Source organism: Bubalus bubalis, chromosome 24 (genome assembly GCF_019923935.1).
Source record: "Bubalus bubalis isolate 160015118507 breed Murrah chromosome 24, NDDB_SH_1, whole genome shotgun sequence".
Taxonomy (NCBI): Eukaryota; Metazoa; Chordata; class Mammalia; order Artiodactyla; family Bovidae; genus Bubalus; species Bubalus bubalis.
In genome coordinates this window covers 4,767,863-4,785,326 of record NC_059180.1, presented here as the reverse complement: position 1 = coordinate 4,785,326, position 17,464 = coordinate 4,767,863, and the positions used below count along the sequence as shown (strand labels likewise).

The following is a 17,464-nucleotide window of genomic DNA, read 5'->3' as shown; positions in this document are numbered from 1 at the left end:
ATGATGGGGACTGCAGGACTGAGGTTTCGAGAAGCTGTTTACTCTAGGTCTTGAATTTTAAAGAGTTTAAAGTCCAACTTGGACCCTCAGCTCCCGGGATGCCTGTAACCATGGCAGCAGCTCATGAACAATAGCAAATATTTGCTGATTGAGAGAGAGAGCGAGAGCGAGCCAGGTAGGGAGGGAAACAGCAAACAGGGCTTTGTCTTGGGTGCCTGCAGATGGCCTGGGGGCTGTCCCCAGGGGGCACACGGATGCTTCCAGTAATAACTCCTCTACTGAGGGGGGCACATGCCCCATCTCTGGCCCGTGCCCTGGGTTTCTGCCTGAAACATGCCTTCAGGACAGCACGTCCAGGGCCAGATTCTGGGTGGACCTCTGCACTAATAAGTTCCTTCTTTTTCTCGAGCCTCAGTTTTTTCATCTGTAAAATGGGAATAACAGACTTGTCTGCCTTTTTAGGGAAAGTCAGGTAGCTTAACTAAAGGTCACCTGCCCTGGAGCATCATCCTGAGGAACTGTTTTAAAGACCACCCCCTCAATTGGATTCCAGATTGAAGAGATGTCAGGAGCTCCAGGCCACCATCCAGGTGGCCCAGAGAGGAGCAGTGGCTTGCTCAAGGACACACAGCAAGAGCAGCTGGACCCAGAAGCCAGCCACCCAGGCCTGCTGTCGTCAGGCCAGGAGGCCCTCCCCGACCAGCTGTCACCAGCTGAGAGGTTGTGAACAATGGCTGTCCGGTGCTTCCGTGCGGACATGCTTGGGGCTTAATTGGAATCTGGGTCAGGGCCTGGACAGTGTCTCAGCAGAGAGAAGCCAGGGAAGCAGACTCTGAGCTGCTGAGAAGGGGTTCAGCATTCCCTGCAGAAGCCTGAGGAAGGAATCAGGGCTCTCGCCACAGGCCAGCCCCCTCACCTGGGCTTTCCAGGTCAGCCGCTTCATGTACACACCTTGATTTGTAAATAGGCCAATATTTTAAATTACATTCTAGTGAAAAAAAAAAAGATTGGCCTCCTGGTGGCTCAGCAGTAAAGAATTCACCTGCCGAGAAGGAGACGCGGGTTCGATCCCTGGGTCGGAAAGATGCCCTGGAGAAGGAAATGGCTCCCACTCCAGTATTCTTCCCTAGAGAATCCCACAGGCAGAGGAGCCTGGTGTGCTACAGTCCATGGGGTCGCAAAGAGCCGGGCATGACTTAGCAACAAAACAACAAACAAAAAAACAAACAAAAAGGTTACATCATATTATTAAGAGAAGAAGGTGTACAGACCAAGCACACAGAATGTACTAAAGGCCTGGAATTGAATCTTAGCTGTTTTAGAAATTTGGGGCCTCAGTCTCCCCACAGGTAAGCAGGGCCCCCACCTTGCCCAAGCTGGGAGCCAGTCTGAATGTTCTCAGGAGACACTGCTCTGAAAGTTCCCTCAGAGGCCTCTCCACTCTGCCTCCTCTCTCAGCTGGAAGCAAGAATATATTTATTTATTCTATTTTCCTATTTCTTGCACTGGAAACTCCTAAAATAGAACAGGAGGTGGGGCTATGAGGAGAGGTCCCTGGGCTCTGAAAGCTCCTCTCTGAGAGACCACAGGCACCTGGGACTCTGTCCATGAGGTCGGGGGTGAGGGCGGGTGGAGGTGGGGGTGTTTCCTGAGCTCACCCCACCACACCTACGCTGCGCAGACCTGTCCTGGGTCCAGGAGGATGGGATCTTTTTTATTGCAAACTATGGTTAAGCCATACCTCGATTCTTCTGCTTTGCCAGAGGCCCTGGCTTCTAACGGGTGGCTTGGGAACCAGCGCTGCTGCCCTGGGGAAAATGACGGCTGCGTCTGCAGCAACCGTACGGCCCTTGGTCCCCAGGGGTTGAAAGACAAAGCCGGTTGGGAAGGAACTGGGCGTGCCCTTGTCTCCAGGGGGCGTGGTCAACCTCTGGGGGCGTGGCTGACCCCAGGGGACCACCCCGCTCCAACCGAAGACCTACCGGCCAGTTCAAAACAGCAGAGACTCCAAGGGCTCATAGTGCCTGTTCCCAAAGGAAGGACTTTGGAGAGCTCCCCCCAAGTCAGATCCATTGCCCTTTTGGGGGCAGACAGATACCACTCAGTCATTCCACTGTCCCTAGACAGGGATGCCTGGCCTGCTGTAGTCCATGGGGTCGCGAAGAGTCAGACAGGACTTAGTGACAGAACAACAAGAGACAGGCAGGAACCCAGGCGCCCTGCCTTGGGAGGGTGGAGTCTTAGGCACTGGACCACCAGGAAAGTTCCTGAAAAAACATTTCTTAAATAGAGCTGTTGGTTGTTGGTACCCAATTTATGATTACTTTTTAAACTGTGCCTATGCATTACATGTCTGTTATATATATGGTATCTGATGACGAATAGCCTTCAAAGAAAGTGAATGCAGTATTTCTTGCCAGTCCTGAGTCTTGCCAAGACACAGACCCTTCATGACCCATGCCACTCCCTTAAGCACAGAAAGCCAGGGTTTGGGGTGCATTATTCCCGCAGGACCTGGTCTCTGGTATATGATGAGTGACAAGGGAATGTCAATCTACCCACAAGCTTTAGTCTTCTGTGTTTTATTTCTGCTTGAACAAGGTTTTAAAATGTGTTCATGAATATTTGCACAGACAACGACAGAGACCAGGACTACTGCTTTGTAGAGAGAAGTAAAACCGTCTGGTAAATTTGCCTAGTGCTTCCTGGAGAAAACAATGGGAAGCCAGCAGCCAGCCTGTCAAGGCCAAAGTCACATAACCAAACACGCGCAGTCCTGGCCTTGACAGGCTGCCTTGTTATGTTGAAGTCCCCAGTAACGATCAAATCGCTTCCGTGTGACTGAGCAACACCAACCTCAGGCAGTCAACTGGTGGTTCTCTGAGCCATCGAGGTTGAGGTCAATGGCCGCATTGGTTCGTTCGCAGCTGAATGTGGAGCAAGGAATCATGAAGGAAGAAGACCCCCATGGAAAATGCCCAGCCCCCAGCACTGACCGCCTACAGCCTTTTTTTTTTTTTTTTCAGGCTGTGCCAAGTCTCAGCTGTGGCAGGGGATCTTTGATCTTTGTTGCAGCATGCGGGATCTTTGGTTGTGGCAGAGCTCAGTGTTCTGGAAGGAGTACTTTGGTCCCATGTTCTGGGTTCAGAGCTTCTCCAACTGTAGGAAGGAAATTATCTGACTCAGCAGGGGTTCAAAGCCCTGATGCAAAGGTTTGCTCCTAGAAGAGGCCATGTCAGGGAATCAGGTAAGGTGAGCCCAGTGCTTAGCATGGGTAAGAAATAAGAAAACTCCTCAGTGCCGTTCAGGGGGAGATCTGAGTAGCTGCTGGTTTCATCATGAAGGAGCTTCCAAATAAACCACTCTCCACCTGATCTCAGCACTTTTGGATTCCACGGGCCCCCAAGCAGGGAATCTGGCCCAATTTCATGTTCCGCCCAACACGAATGATTGAGTTCCTGCCAGGTCATAATACACAACATTGAAAGTGGACTCCAGGGACCTCAGCGACCCAGGGATGAGCTTGGTTTTAGAAGTCACGGCTTCCATTGCGGCCTCAGTATCGAGTACACCAACGGTGTCGTTTGGTTCCAAGACTGGACTCTACGCCCTTAAAATAGACATTCAGGTATTTCCATTTGGGAAAGGGACAAACTGAGTTATACTCTGCAGCTGCTGAAATGGAATAAAGATACAAAGTAGAAAGTGCTTGTGAGGGGGGCATTCCTGACCTTGGGGGAGATGAGGAAAAGCATTGACACACGTGCCAGGGCCAGTGGACACAGACGGAGGCACTGGCACAGCACGTTGGCACTAGGTCCCCTCGGAGCCAAAAGCCAGAAGGCAGGGGTGGGGGTGGAGGGACCTTCAGAGTCACAGGCTGGCTTGGGTCCCAGCTCCGCCCTGGGGCAGTTGTGTGTTCCCAAAGTCACTGTTTTAGTTGTTCCACGTATTCACCTGTCAACTGGGGTGAACTCTTTCAGGGGGTTGTGAATAGGATTAAATGAGATTTTATGGCAGAGCATACACCGAGCAGGCTTCCTCAGTGGCTCAGTGGTAAAGAACCCATCTACCAATGCCAGAGACGTGCGTTCAACCCCTGGGTCAGGAAGATCACCCGGAGAAGGAAATGGCAACCCTCTCTGGTATTCTTGCCTGGGAAATCCCATGGACAGAGGAACCTGGAGGGCTACAGTCCACAAGGTCGCAGAGTTGGACATGATTTGGCGACTAAACAAGAACAATGCACAGAGTAGGTGCTGAACAGTTGTCCCATCTAGGGCAGGGTCATCAAGTGAAGCTGGATTCCCAGTCGAGATGACAGGGACAGGCTGGGGACAGACAGACTGGGTGGAGCCTGCAATGCACCCCCAGACTGAGCTGGCTGGGGCTGGGGAGGCAGGGACAGTCCAGCACCACACCCTCCCCCAAGTGTTCTCCGCTCCCCTGCGGCTGCCCTCTGGGGCTCAGCCCAGGCTGACCAGAGAAGCCAGCCTTCCGCCAGAGGTTGTGAAGCCCCAGTGCTCCCTGCCCTCAGCCCCAGACATGGAGAAAGCAGACACCAAGGCTGTCTTCCAGTGCATTTTAATCAAAATTCCATCATCAGAAGAGTTCTTGTGGCATACAGTGTTAGGATGGGCATGTCAGCTTGGTCCTACAAACGGAACTTCCACAGATCTGCACTTTGAACATGTATGAAAAATAAAATATATAATATTTAGCTGTATAAATTTCCCCACTGAACCATGTCTATCTTTTAAAATAAATGATGACCTCTGTCCAATAAACTATAAGCAGTCTGGAGTCACTGAGCAGGCACCAGCCCAACGACATCCGTTTCCTGAAGAAGTAGTTCTGGGGGAAATAGTGGAGACAGTCGGATGCTCACAGGAATCCACGTGAATTAAAACGAGCACGTGCCTCACAGTGGGGCGAGATGTCAAAAAACTGGGAGTGGGTTAATGGCTGCTCTTTTCTGTTTGGGGGAATGGGGGTGGTAAAAAAAATAAATTTCCCAAACCACATGGCATGGTTGTAAAAGCTACAACTGTACTTTTGGCACCAGTGGGAAAAAGACACCTTTCAAAGCCAGCCAGGATTCCGCCAAAGCGCAGGTCAGAGGGCAAGCTGACAGAGGGCGGTGGGGACAGCGGCCCGGGCCCTTCTGTGTCCAGGGTTCCCGTTCACAGCCCCCTCCCTGGAGCCATGGATGCGCTCTCCACCTCGGAGATCAGGCAGGGCAGTGTCCGGACAGCCTGCCTTCCTCCACAAGCTCAGGAGCTCCTGGGACAGAAAGATTCACAGCGTAAAGAACACCAAGAGAAAGGCCCTTTTTTGGGGGGTTTGGGGGAGAAGGGAGGGGCTTCGCTGCGTGCTCAGCTGACAGCAAGGGTGTATGCGACACACCAGGGACACGGCCACTCCGGCAGGACGATGCACAGCCTTCGAAGGGGACGGACAGACGGCACACACGAGACACCAGGGATCCGTGAGAGCGGGCAGGGTTGGGGCGCACTAGCGTTCACAGGGGTTCTGAGCAGGAGTCCCTCCACGGCAGGAGTCAGGAATCCGTCCACCTGCGGCTCAGGGCTTCCTCCCTGCCCCAAACCAACAAAATCATGGTTCGGAACAGATAAGCTGGTGACAGATGCCGCCACAGAGCCTCAGGCTTAGAGATGCTCTGGGAGGAGCTTTGAGGGCCCCCCGCCCACTGTGGCAGGAGGTTCGCGCGCAGTTCCACTCAGGGCATGAGGAGAACGGCCCGTCCCCTGCCTCCCGGAGAGAGGGGTGGGTGGCTACAAGTCAAGGAGACGCTCCTCGCAGGTCTCCACCGGCCACTTGGAAGCTCCTCCAAACACGTCCACGTTGTTATCCACCCAGGGGATGATGTTGCCCGGCATGTTCGTGGAGCAGTTGGCGATGTTGATGATCTCCTGTGCACGGAGGACGCGGTCCCAGATGTTGAACTGGCTGAGCTCCCCGACAAATGCCTGCGTGGCGTCGAACCTGCCGCCAACTGTGTCCTGGGGAAGGGGGACAGAGTGTGTGGAGGCAGGCTCAGGGCGGACATGTCTGTCCCCTCTCCCAGGCGTGTGACCGGCCTGGCGGGGGAGTGCCAGCTTGGAAGGGACGTGGGGCAGGGGTGGACTCCCCTGACTCAGATGGCACCCCATGACCACTGAGTCCTGCTGCTTCCAAAGGTCTAGGTCTCGTGAGGTCCAGGAGAGGGCGTGGCTCAAACCACCCCACTTTACGGAGGGGAGGCTAATGAGAGAGATCCTCCAAGGCCCCTGAGCTGGAACTGGACCCGGGTCACTCGACTCCCAGCCCCTCCCAGGGGAGAAGTAACAGGGAAGTGTCTGGGGGGCGTGGTGCGGAGAGAGCCAAGAGCTCCAACTCAAGGCCCCCCAGAGGACCGGGGTCTACTCCCTTGATTTCCACCAGCAAACCCCAAACACAGGCTGAGACGTGAACTCTTCTCTGCCCTCTGCTCCAGGGGCGAGCTTTCTGAGGGCGGCCTCTGAGCCCCCGACCCATCTCAACCATAGATGTGGTTCCCCAGGTGGCTGTGCTGGGGATCAAGGTCATGACCCTGAGCCAGGAGCCCCTGGAAGATGCCAGTACCAGCCAGGGCCCAGCATCCCAAGTCAATATAGCGGCAGGCAGAGGCCAAAGGGCCAGAGATGGCCCAGCGTCCCTGGGGCTCCGGGGACACTCCTGCCTGTGTTGGACAGACTCCACTCCAGAATCTACAGAACCCACCACACCAACCTGGTCCCTGCTAGGAAGGGCAGGACGTGTCCCCATCCCCGCCCTCACCCCCTCAGGCCACAGGACAGCCGGAGCTAGGCCAGAGGGGACCCCAGGTGTCCAGCCTGGCTGTCATGCCGCGGTGACCAAGGCCAGGTCCGGCAGGCAGAAGGCTGGGCAGGGCCCCGGGCGGGGAGACAGCCGTGTGCTGTGTGGCCAGCCGCTGCACTCACCTGCTCCTGCCCGAGGATGAGCACACCGCCCGGCTTGATGGGGTGCCATGGGGCCAGGTTCTCCCCGGTGCCCAGCTTCTCCCCATCCTGGAAGGCCTCCCACATGCCATCCCGCGTCGTCCAGGTGACACAGATGTGGTGCCACTTGCCGTCACTGACAAACAGGGGCAGCTGGGCGACCTGCGGGTGGCAACATGCAGGTGAGGGCCCCTCAGGGTCCCCAGGAGTTGGACCTGGGAGCACTGGAGGCCATGAGCCCACTGCCGCTCTCATCGGGGAGGGGGGGGGTCCCTTCTGATCTCCCCCCTCTCTGCTCTGTGGGTAACACGCCCAACCCTGCCAGCTCACAGGGACCCTTGGACTAGAGACACCATATACGTCACAGACTCTTAAGGGGAAAGGGGCAGGCTGGGTACAAGCCCCTGACCCCAGGGGGACCCTGATCTCGACTGGACACACTTGGCTCCTGGCTTGGCTGAGGGTCTGGGATACTGTGCAGACTAAGCAGATAAGACGGACAGCTCCCTGCTCCCATGCTCGTTCTGAACATCCCTCGCTGGAGAACCCAAAGAGAAGTCAGAGCTCTACTGGGCAACTTCTCTAGAAAACAGTCAGACCAGGCATCTACACTCTGCTAGTAAGGTCGCAACAGCCATCACGACACTTGGGGATCTACGTGCGTGTGTGTCCTCCTGGAGACCCCAAAGGGAAGTCAGAGCTCTACTGGGCAACTTCTTTGGAAAAGAGTCAGACCAGGCACCTACACTCTGCTGGTAGGGTCCCAACAGCCATTGTGACACTTGGGGATCTATGTGTGTGTGTGTGTGTCCCCCTGGGCAGGCCACCCACCATTATGTGTGAGCGTTGGGGGGAGGGTAGGAGTGCACACAGGGCCCTTCCGCCCCACACCATCTCCCCGAGGTCCTGTAAGTCCTCTACAGACCAGCTCTGCCGTCAAGCATCATGTTGTTACTGTTGGTGTCCTAGCAACCCGGAGCTCCCTCCCAGGAATTGGCTGTTTACACGACATCGAAACCAAGAGGAAAACAAGGCTCTCGGCTCTGCTTCGTCCAAGCGCGTCATTTAGAACAATTAATCCCCAGCTCAAGGACGTGGTCACTGCTGGAAGGAGCCCCTCAGGTGGATTCTGTAGCGTTTCCCACTTAAATAAACTCCAGCCAGAGCAGTTCAGTAGAGACAGGCAGGGTGGGGGCCGAGTGTCCGGTGAGCCCTCCGGGGCTGTGCAGCCATCCGCCACTCAGCCTCAGGAAGGAGGATGTGAGGCTGCATGTTGGGTGACATGCAGCCCGCCTTACATTTAAGTGAGGCTGCAGGAGGGTCCCACAGATGCCCAGAGCTGATCTCTTAAGGAGACCACGCTCCTGAATGTCAAAATAAGCCAGTCTATCAAAAAGGGACATTTACTCTGGAAAAGACAGGACTGGAGGGACGGGAGACAGATGGGTGGTTGCCAGAGGCTGGGGTGGGAGCAGGAGGTGACTATAAAAGGGAACAAAAATTAATACAACATTGTAAAGCAATTATCTTCCAATTTAAAAAGGGGGACGGAGGAAATCTGGGGAAAGAGGAAACTGTTTTGTATTTTAATTGTGGTGGTTACACAGTTATGCATTTGTCAAAACTGGTTGAACTAAAAAGTATAAATTCTACTGTATGTAAATGTATTTCAAGCTCCCTCCGCCCCCGAAAGACATGCTAATGAGAAATATCACACAATCGCACACACATACACGAACACACACCCTCCCTTATTCCTGGGGAACCGCCCTGACTGACTGGCCTGAGGGCCCCTGAAAACTCAGGCTGTCCCGAGGAGGCCCAGTTCATTCTGATCCTTCGTGGCCTCTGTGCCTGGACCCTCCATGGCTTCTTGGTGGGACTCACCGCTTGGATCCCCACAAGCTACAGCTGCCTAGCCCCCTGGCCCCTGCTTGGTCACCTGCCCAGAGTGGGACTGAGTCAGGGCCAAACTGTCCCCTTTGGGGAGAGGATAGCCTTGTGGTCAGATGTCAGACTTCCTGCAACATCCCAACCTCGGTGGCCGCCGGGATAGGGGGGAGGGTGGCGGCCGTCCCATTGAGCTCACCTTGTCATTGATGAGCAGCTCGATGGGGTTGTTGCCCCACTCAATCAGCACGATCTCATTGGCCTGCCCGGGCACGGCGTAAGAGAATGGGGTGCCGATGCCCGGCGAGGCACTGGACCGCAACCACAGGCAGATGGTGAAGGCGTACAGCTCAGGCAGCGTCTTCTTGATCTTGCCGTACAGGTAGTTCGTGCGGAGGGGCAGGGACACTTTGAACGCATCCGGCGACTTGAAAGCACTGTTGCCTGGGGGTGGTGGGGGGCGAGTGGGATGGGGAGGAGGGGTTGACAGCGTGTGAGCGCCCCCGTCTCTTTCCCCAAAACCAGCACAGCCCAGAGCAGCAGTTGACCTGGACCCCCTCCCTGCAAGCGGGTCCCCTAAGCACAGCACACCTGCTACAGACTGGCCGCTGTCCAAGGTGCTGAAGTGGGAAACAGGCACATCCTTGCTCTTGGAAGCTCGAGGAAGGGGGAAGAGGCACGCTGCATTTAACCTTCTGGTTAAACTAAGCCAAAAAACCCCTCCTCGGCCATGTCCTGTTGCCTCTGCTGTTTCCTAGAAATCTCGGCTCCTTCAGCAGGGCTGGGCGGGGGCCTGCTGGACTTGGGCTTGGAGGTGGGACCCCGGCGCTCCATAAACACTCGTCCACCGAGTCCATGTCACTTCTCCCCCAGAAGAATTGCCACCGCCTGAGGTAAAGGAGTCAGGCACCCGTGACTCGATACTACAGCTGAACTCAGAAGTGGCTTTTGGACTAAATCCCTGAGTGAATTGCTTGCTCAGGACCTGCCCATCCCTCCTCGAGAGAAAACCAAGTTTACTGACCCATTTCCAGCAGGAGGCAGAGATTCCTGACCCACTGAGGTGAGCCCACCCTCCCTGAGCCTTGATCCCTTGGGGCCTACCTGGGGCTGTCCCCAAGCATGTGGCGCTTCTGAAACCTTTGGCAAACAACTGAAACTCTTAAATAGGTCTAAGTCATTATCGGTACAGTTTTGGTTGTAGGTCGAAATTAACACCATAACTAAACACACAGAGGACAAGCCCCTGTGTGCTCATCACAGATCCCAGCATTTGCAGGGGCTGCAGACTCTGTGCACCATCACAGCAAAAGCTCCTCTCTTGTTGGGGACCAGATGCTGCCAGGGAAGGAACCTAAATGCCCGTCACTCCTTCAACAAGTATTAAGCGCTGACGAGGGGCCAGAGGATCCTCATTTCATCCAAGACAGGCAGGTTCTCTCGGCCTGGAACCATACTGCCTGTGTCACTAATGGATGAAATCTGCTCCTTCCTCGCCCTGCTGTGGAGAACAGGAGCCAGAATGGATGAACCATTCTCCACCACGAGCCCCCAGTCTCATTTTTTAAAAAAAGATTTTTGATGTGGGCCATTTTTAAAGCCTTTATTGAGTTTGTTACAACAACATTTCTGTGTTTTATGTTTTGGTTTTTTGGCCATGAGTCATGTGGGATTTTAGCTCCCCCAACCAGGGATTGAACCTGCACTGCCTGCATTGGAAAGCAGTCTTAACCACTGGACTGCCAGGGAAGTCCCACCCCAGACTCACTTTCTGCCACAGTGAGGAACACAGACACGTGAGAGGAGCTCTTTGGTGCACAGCTCGCACCCCACCCGAGGACCTTCCACCATGGAAGGCTGCGGGGCCCGCTGTCACCCTTCTGACCTCTCTGGAACAGGCAATGTAGAAACATCCGAGTCTAAGCTTCACATGTAGTATTTATTTCTATCTGCTGACTATGCAGTCTTGCCTGATCCCTCCTGACCTCCCAAGGCTGCAGAGCCCCGGGAGAGGGGTGGGAAGACCTCGTTGCCTGGGGAAGCTGAGGGCAGGGCCAGGCCAGAGGTTATGCTGAGATGGGCCCCCTGTGAGGCTGAAGCAAAGCTGAGAGACCCAGAAAGTCCTGGATCCCTGATTTTGCAAATTGTACAGTGGCAGCACCAAGGCTCAGAGAAGGGCACCAACTTACCCCAGGTCACACAGCCCGCAAATGACAGAGCCAGGAACAGAAGCTGCACTTCCCAAGACATGCAGCTGCAAATACTTAATGTGCAAATGCTTGTGTTTTCATGGGATGTGATTATCTAATAGAGAGAAATGGCTTCTCTCCTTGCAGGTGGGCAGGCTTGCTAATTTGATCAGACTCGGGGTCGGTAATATCATTAGCCCAGTGATAACAGATCGGTTCCATCAGCGCTGGGAGAGCCGAGCGGCGGCCATACACTGAAAGCCGGCGCCCTCTATTCATATAAAACAGCTTGGAGGTTCAGAGGAAACTTAGTTAAAACCAATTAAGGAATTAAAGGGCCTGACCGATAAATCAGAGACTGCAGGTGGCCGACAAGCCAAGGATGGGGAGCGGCCTGGGGCTAAGAGACAAGGGTTCCAGTGTTTACTTCCGCTCTGAGCTGGGCTCTGCCTGGCTGGAGCGCCCAGAGTCCAGAGGCCCCCACCGATGAGCAGGTCTCCCAGTAAAGAAAACGAGCACCCTTGGGACCTGAGCGGCAGGAGCATCCACACGCAGGGTTGGAAGCTCAGCACTGGGCTGGGAGGAGCCTCCCGCCCAGCAGGGCTGAGGCCCACATGCCGCTCCAGGCTGCAGTCTCCATGACTCTGGTCCTTGGGGGTCGCCGCCTACCACCACCCCAGCTCTGCAGTCTGCCGGCCACGTGAAAGCGGGCGTTACTCAGTTCTGACTCAGTCCCTCATCTAACCAAATCCCATCTCACTGGGTTGTCGCAGGGATTACAGGAAACACAGAACATGGAGCTCAGAGCCTGGCATCTGGCACAAAACAGGCACTTAACAGGCAGGAAATGGTGCACGGAAGACCAGAGAACCCCCAGGGCCCCCCTCCGTGTGTGGATGAGGTCCGTCTCCCCTGGGCTCAGCAGGATGCTTCTAAGGAACACAGTGTGCTTTCTACTCATGGTACATTTGGGGGCTGGCAGCTTCCGTCTCTGCTCACACCTGTCACATACATGACAGACACAGAGAACTGCTCAGAAGACAAATGATCACCTTCCTCAAAGACTCACCCCGGGGCTGGGTGGAGCACACAGGATTCTAGAGCTCTCATCCAGGGGTCGAGAGGCAGCGGACCCTGAGCTACTGCTCACTGCCAGGGTCTGCAGGCTCTGCAAGAATGGCCCTGTCCTTGTGGAGTCCAGCTCTAGTTTGGACACGGACCTCCTCTCTGTGCCAGGCGAGCTCTGCGGGCTTTCCGCAGCACCCATGAGCATGGGTGCAGGAATCAGACTGGCTGAGGTGAGGCCTGCCTGTGGCTTTCTGGCTTCAAACAGACACACCAAGGTTGGGAGGGAGAGTCACAAAGGGGCAGCCCCTGGGTGGCCAAAGCCATGATGAAGGAGTTTGGAGGAAGCCATGTGAAACTCAGAACCACCCTGGAGTCACAGAACAAGATGGGGAGGGGCGGGGTTATGTGCCTGTTGCCGTCCATTAGCCGGTGGCCTGGGCCCCACCTCGACCCCCTCTCCCCGAGACAGATGACAAGTCTGGCTGAGAACTTCGGAGCACTCTTTCTCATCTATGAAATGCGTATACCAAGAGTCCTGTCTCCCACACTCGACTCAGTAGACTTCTACTAACCCGCTTCCGTTAACCCACTTCCTCGTAGCAACTCAGCCACCAGGCCAAGCAAGGTACACCACCACCAAGGTCTCTGGCAAAGCCCTCCCCTCACTCTGCAGCCATCCCCTCCTGTCAAGGTACTGAGTAACTGCAGTGTGCCTGCTCCCTCAGCCTGCAGGTCCCACGAGGGCAAAGCTGGGCAAGGGAAGGTGAGCCACCCATCCCTGGCCACAACGGTGCCTTCCTCTCCTTCTGCCCAGTGACAGACAGGTAAGTTCCAGCTGCTCTCCCTTTGGGGAAGGCCTTTGAGACCTAAGGAGCTTCCTGAGGTCACCCAGCAAGGGAGGTGAGGCAGAGAGGACTTTTTTTAACTCAAGAATCCAAGTGCAATAATAATGGTAAGGAAGGAAGAATAGGCTTTCCTGGAAGAAGAGAGCAGGAGAGGGATGAAGGAACCCTTTGACTTTGGGGGTGCTGCTGAAAAAACGACTAAATCAAATGAAACAGAAACACTCTCTCCTTGGATGCCTCCATCTGGCCCAGCTGAGCCGACGTGGCTGGAAGAGTACGTGGACATTCTGCCACTGGACATTCACCTGCCAAATCATACAACTGAGTCATCAGAAGCTGCCCTTGTCCGGTTAGTGCATTTGAAAGGTTATAATCCTATACCCACAACCAGCAAACCTAAAACTTCACACCCAGCACAGTCTGAATGATCTAGGGCCCTTGATCCCTTCCCTTCCTGTTTCCTGTGGGAGAAACTCACCCATCAGAATCTGAGCAGAGAAGAGAAAGAGACTCAGAGCCTGCTGCAGGGTCTAGTTAAGAAGGGACTGAAATGCCTGTGTGGCAGGAGGTCAGAAATCAGACTGGACGAGCGGATCTTGAGTGTCTTGCTTTTTCATGGACAATGCCAGTGGGGCTGGGGACAGGGTTAATTCCAGAGATGGCTGTTATCAGTCACCCGGATTGTTTGCTCAAACAGCCAGGAACCACCAGGCAGGCAGGGCCACAATCACTGCTGACAACGGGTCTGAGCACAGGTAATGAAAACCAGGACCCTCCCAGCCGCTAGCAGTGCCCCTTCCATCTCCACCGAGTCTCTGACCAGTGCCGACAGGGCAAACTCTGTGCACCACGAGGTGACTCAGGTTGAAACAGCAACACCTGGCCTGAGAGGTGAGAGGCAGGAGGGAGAGGCGGGCTGCGGCTGGGACGGTAAGGAGTCCGGTGGTTTTCTGCCCCCAGCATTGGAGGATCAGAGGTGAGGACGGGAGAGCAGTCTCAAAACCGGGCAAATTCAGGAGCAGAGCTCCCCGCCACGAGTCACCAGGCAGGGGTCTAGCAGTGACCACTCCCTCAGGGGCCCAAGTGGCCGCGTCTGTCAGGGGGCAAGATGGCAGTGCCACGGGCTCCATCGGGCCTGCCCTCCCTTGCTCTGAGCCCCGCTTCACCCCCTTACACGGCAGCCAAGTACCAAGACGATGGGCTGGGGGCGGGGCGGGGGGGTGGTGAGGGGTGGGGGGGTGGAGAGGCGGCTGAGGGACGGCCGCAAGGGGGCGGCAGAGACACCAGCCCGGCGCTCACCTCGCTCCAGCTCGGTCACCCTCTGCAGCAGCGCGTTCAGGGCGCTCTCCGTCTTCTGGCGGTGAGCCGAGGTCTCGTTGTGGAGCAGGGACTTCTCGTCCTCCAGCTCGGCCACCTTGCGCAGCAGCTGTCTCTCCAGCTCCCCCAGCCGCCGCTGGAGCACCTCCCGAAAGTCGCCGGGCAGCACCGCGTTGGACACGTTCGCTCGGAGCTGGTGCTTTCGGTGGAGGAGGCAAGGGGGTGGGAGGCACAGGCGGGAGAAGTATTAGGGCCAGTCTAAAAAGAAACTGTGAAATGGGGCTCCAATGGCCCCCACCACACAGGGAGAAGCTTCCCAAATAGGAATATTAAATAGTGCCAATGGCGGGAACGGGAGCATTTCACTCATTTGTGGGGGGTGGGGGATACGGAAAGGATTTCAAAGTCAAACAGCAATTACTCTGCTGCAATATTTTAAATTTAGTAATCTCATTTCCCTTCTCAGGAAGCTGTGTTCCTCCTCTCACTAAAAAGTCAAAAATTTTACCAACATCTATCATTTTCAAGTAAGGACCAAAATACAGCTAGGATTTTTTTTTTAAGAGGTAATCACACGGTCCTCAAAGAAGACGAGCTTTCATCTAGCACCCACCTCCCCAACCCCCGCAACCTCCAAGTTCCGGTAGGGCCCAAAAGTGCATGACTATGCTTGCAGAGATGTTACTGGAAAATGAGAACTTTAAAACTGGGCTAGTCTGAATTCCAGGAACCTTCGCTTTTAATGCTGCTTTTAAATCCTCACCTCCTATTTCTTTTATTCCTCTACCATTCTGCTGGCTCTGGAGGATGCCGGCTGCTGTCTAGCCACCAGTCCTTGGCAAGCTGTCTACCCCTCCCTCTAAGTGTTCCAAATTGTAAAACAGATTATAGGATCTGCCTGGGGGGGTTGTTGCACGGGTTAAAATTAGATAATATGCCTGGCACATATTTAGTGTTCCAGAAACGTTAGCTCTTATTAATCATAATGAATCGAGGGATATACAGATGCTGGAAATACTGTATTTAGCCATCATGCCAGAGGAAACTCTCAAATAATTTTGCAATAATTACCACCTGTAATTGAAATCTAGTTTTGCTAAAAAGTATTTTTGTGAACGTGTGTAACAGAAACATCCACACTTCTTAAACGGGGCAGAGAGTAAAGATGGAAATTAAATGAAAATTTCTCTCAAAGTTCCAAACTGCAGACACCTTCCGAGAAGGGAAGAAGGTCTCTTCCCCCAGAGCAATCGAGGGGAGGGGGGCACCCTAGGATCCGCGCGCGCAATTGGGGGACAGCGTCTTTGAAGTTAACCAGCTTAGAGGTGCGCCTGGTGTGAACCGTGACCCGCCCACGTTCGCCTTCCGCCGAGACCCCGGGGACTCCGCCTGCTCCGGTCCAGCCGAATTTGATTTATAAAAGGTAACACCGGACGCCCGGGGCTGCTGACCTCCCGCGGAAGCCGCCTGTCCCCTGAGACAAGGTCCAGGAGCGCGTCCGGCTCGGGGAGACTGGGAGATTTATAAAGAGAGAGAGGGGGCCGTCCCCATTCGCCAGGCTGGACCTCGGGGAGTGAATGGCCCCATAGCTGGCAGGCCTGGCACGGCTGGGTGGGGTGGGAGGGAATTTAACCTTTTCCTTCCAGCAAAGGGGTGGGGAGGAGGGATGCGAGCCACGCAAGTTAAGTTTCGGAGCCAGACCGAGAGCGCCCCTGACCCCAAACCCAGCTTGCCTGGCGTCCGAGCGCGCCCGGGCGGCGGTGTCCCGCGCAGCCCAGAGGGCAAGACCACGCGCCCCTCCTCTGCCCCGCTCCTCGGGGTCGTCCCCCCAGGGACCCCGCGCCCTGCTACCTCCAGGCTCTCCAGGCGGTCTTTGAGGGTCTGCAGAGAGCGACTGAGCTGCTCCACGACGTGGCCGGGGTCCCGCGGCAGATCGCCCATGGTGTCCTTGCCCGAGGCTGCCCGGCCCGGCGCCTTGCCCCCTGCCAGCCCCTCGCAGCGCGCCAGCTTGGCCGTGAGCTCGCGGATGGCCTCGCGCTGCGAGCCCAGCGTCTCTTTCTGCTGCACGACGGTCTCGCGCAGCTGCAGCACCGCGGCCCGCAGCTCCTCCTCGGGGCTCAGCGCGCCCCCCTGCATGGGCATCGCGGGCAGCGGGCAGCCGGCGCGCGCCGCCTCCGGGGGCAACGCCGTGCACACGAAACGGTTGCTGGGCGCCGGGCCGTCCTGGGCTCCGGCGGCCACGGCGAGCGCCACGCCGGCGGCCAGCAGCGCCAGCATCCCGCCGTTGCCGCTGCGCTCACTCCAGCGTCCGCGGGCAGGCCGGCGAGCCGGCGCCGTCGGGGCGCGCGGCGGGGGGCGCCTGCGCGGTGGGCTGCGGCCGGCCTCGCCGCTCGAGGGCAACGTGAGCGCGGGAGCCCACGGAAGCCGCCCGCCTTCGCGGAAGCCACGCGCTCAGTCCGGCTCTGCGCTCTGACCCGGCCGGGCCCGCGCGCCCTTTCTTAAGCTGGAAGGGCGGGGGCCCCGGCGCGTGGGGCGCGGCGCCGCGAGCTCTGATTGGCCCAGCCTGGCGCGCGTCACGCAGGGGCGGGGCGGGGGCGCCTACTCGCCGAGCGGCGTACCAGCGGGCGGGCGCGTGGGCCGGAGCCGGGGGCGCGAGCCTGGGGCTCGCGGCCCTCAGGAGGGGACGGCTGAGGTTAAAAAAAAAAAAAAGGTCCTGGGTGCCTTCAGGAGCCTCGGCCGACGAGTCCAGGCGCCCCCTCGGAACCCCCCTCGGACGCCCGCGTCGTGGGCTGTGGAGAAGCCAAGAGCCCCCTGGTGCCCCTGCGGCCCCTGAGGCGGCTCTGAGGGCGCCAGGCCTCGCTCTGCGGTCGCCTCAGCTCCCGGGCGGGGACGACCCCCGTTTCACAAATGAGGAGGCGCCCCGGGCAGGACTCGAACCTTGGGCTGCCGTCGCCGCCCGCCCGCCCGCGGCCGGCGTGGGCCACCCGGGGCGGGGCCGCGGCCACCTCACCCCAAAGGCGGGAAAGAGAGGCACGACAGGTCGCGTCCGCAATCCCGTCTTGGAAAGAATTCTCAGGTCTGCGGGTACCAGAAACAGGCGGCAGATGCCGACGGCGAGGAGGGGTCGCCCGCGCACCCTCGCGCCACGTTCCGT

General features: G+C 56.7%; 1 protein-coding gene across 1 annotated transcript; it reads right to left on the bottom strand.

Annotated features, from left to right (window-relative positions):
* Positions 1 to 4,568: 4,568 nt before the first annotated feature.
* NPTX2 (neuronal pentraxin 2) lies at positions 4,569 to 16,694 on the bottom strand. The gene is made up of 5 exons (XM_025274772.2): positions 16,162 to 16,694; positions 14,293 to 14,509; positions 9,091 to 9,335; positions 6,984 to 7,163; positions 4,569 to 6,023 (listed from the first exon to the last, which is right to left on the bottom strand). The coding sequence occupies exons 1-5, from the start codon at positions 16,585 to 16,587 to the stop codon at positions 5,796 to 5,798; spliced, it is 1,296 nt and encodes a 431-aa protein (XP_025130557.1). The 5' UTR covers positions 16,588 to 16,694; the 3' UTR covers positions 4,569 to 5,795.
* Positions 16,695 to 17,464: the final 770 nt, after the last annotated feature.

Excerpts from the sequence above, each read along its gene's own strand:
- NPTX2 (XM_025274772.2), bottom strand. The coding sequence starts at position 16,587 with ATGCTGGCGCTGCTGGCCGCCGGCGTGGCGCTCGCCGTGGCCGCCGGA. Across the intron at positions 14,510-16,161 it reads ACCGCCTGGAGAGCCTGGAG|CACCAGCTCCGAGCGAACGT; the intron begins GTAGCAGGGCGC and ends CTCCACCGAAAG. Across the intron at positions 7,164-9,090 it reads AGCTGCTCATCAATGACAAG|GTCGCCCAGCTGCCCCTGTT; the intron begins GTGAGCTCAATG and ends TGCCACCCGCAG.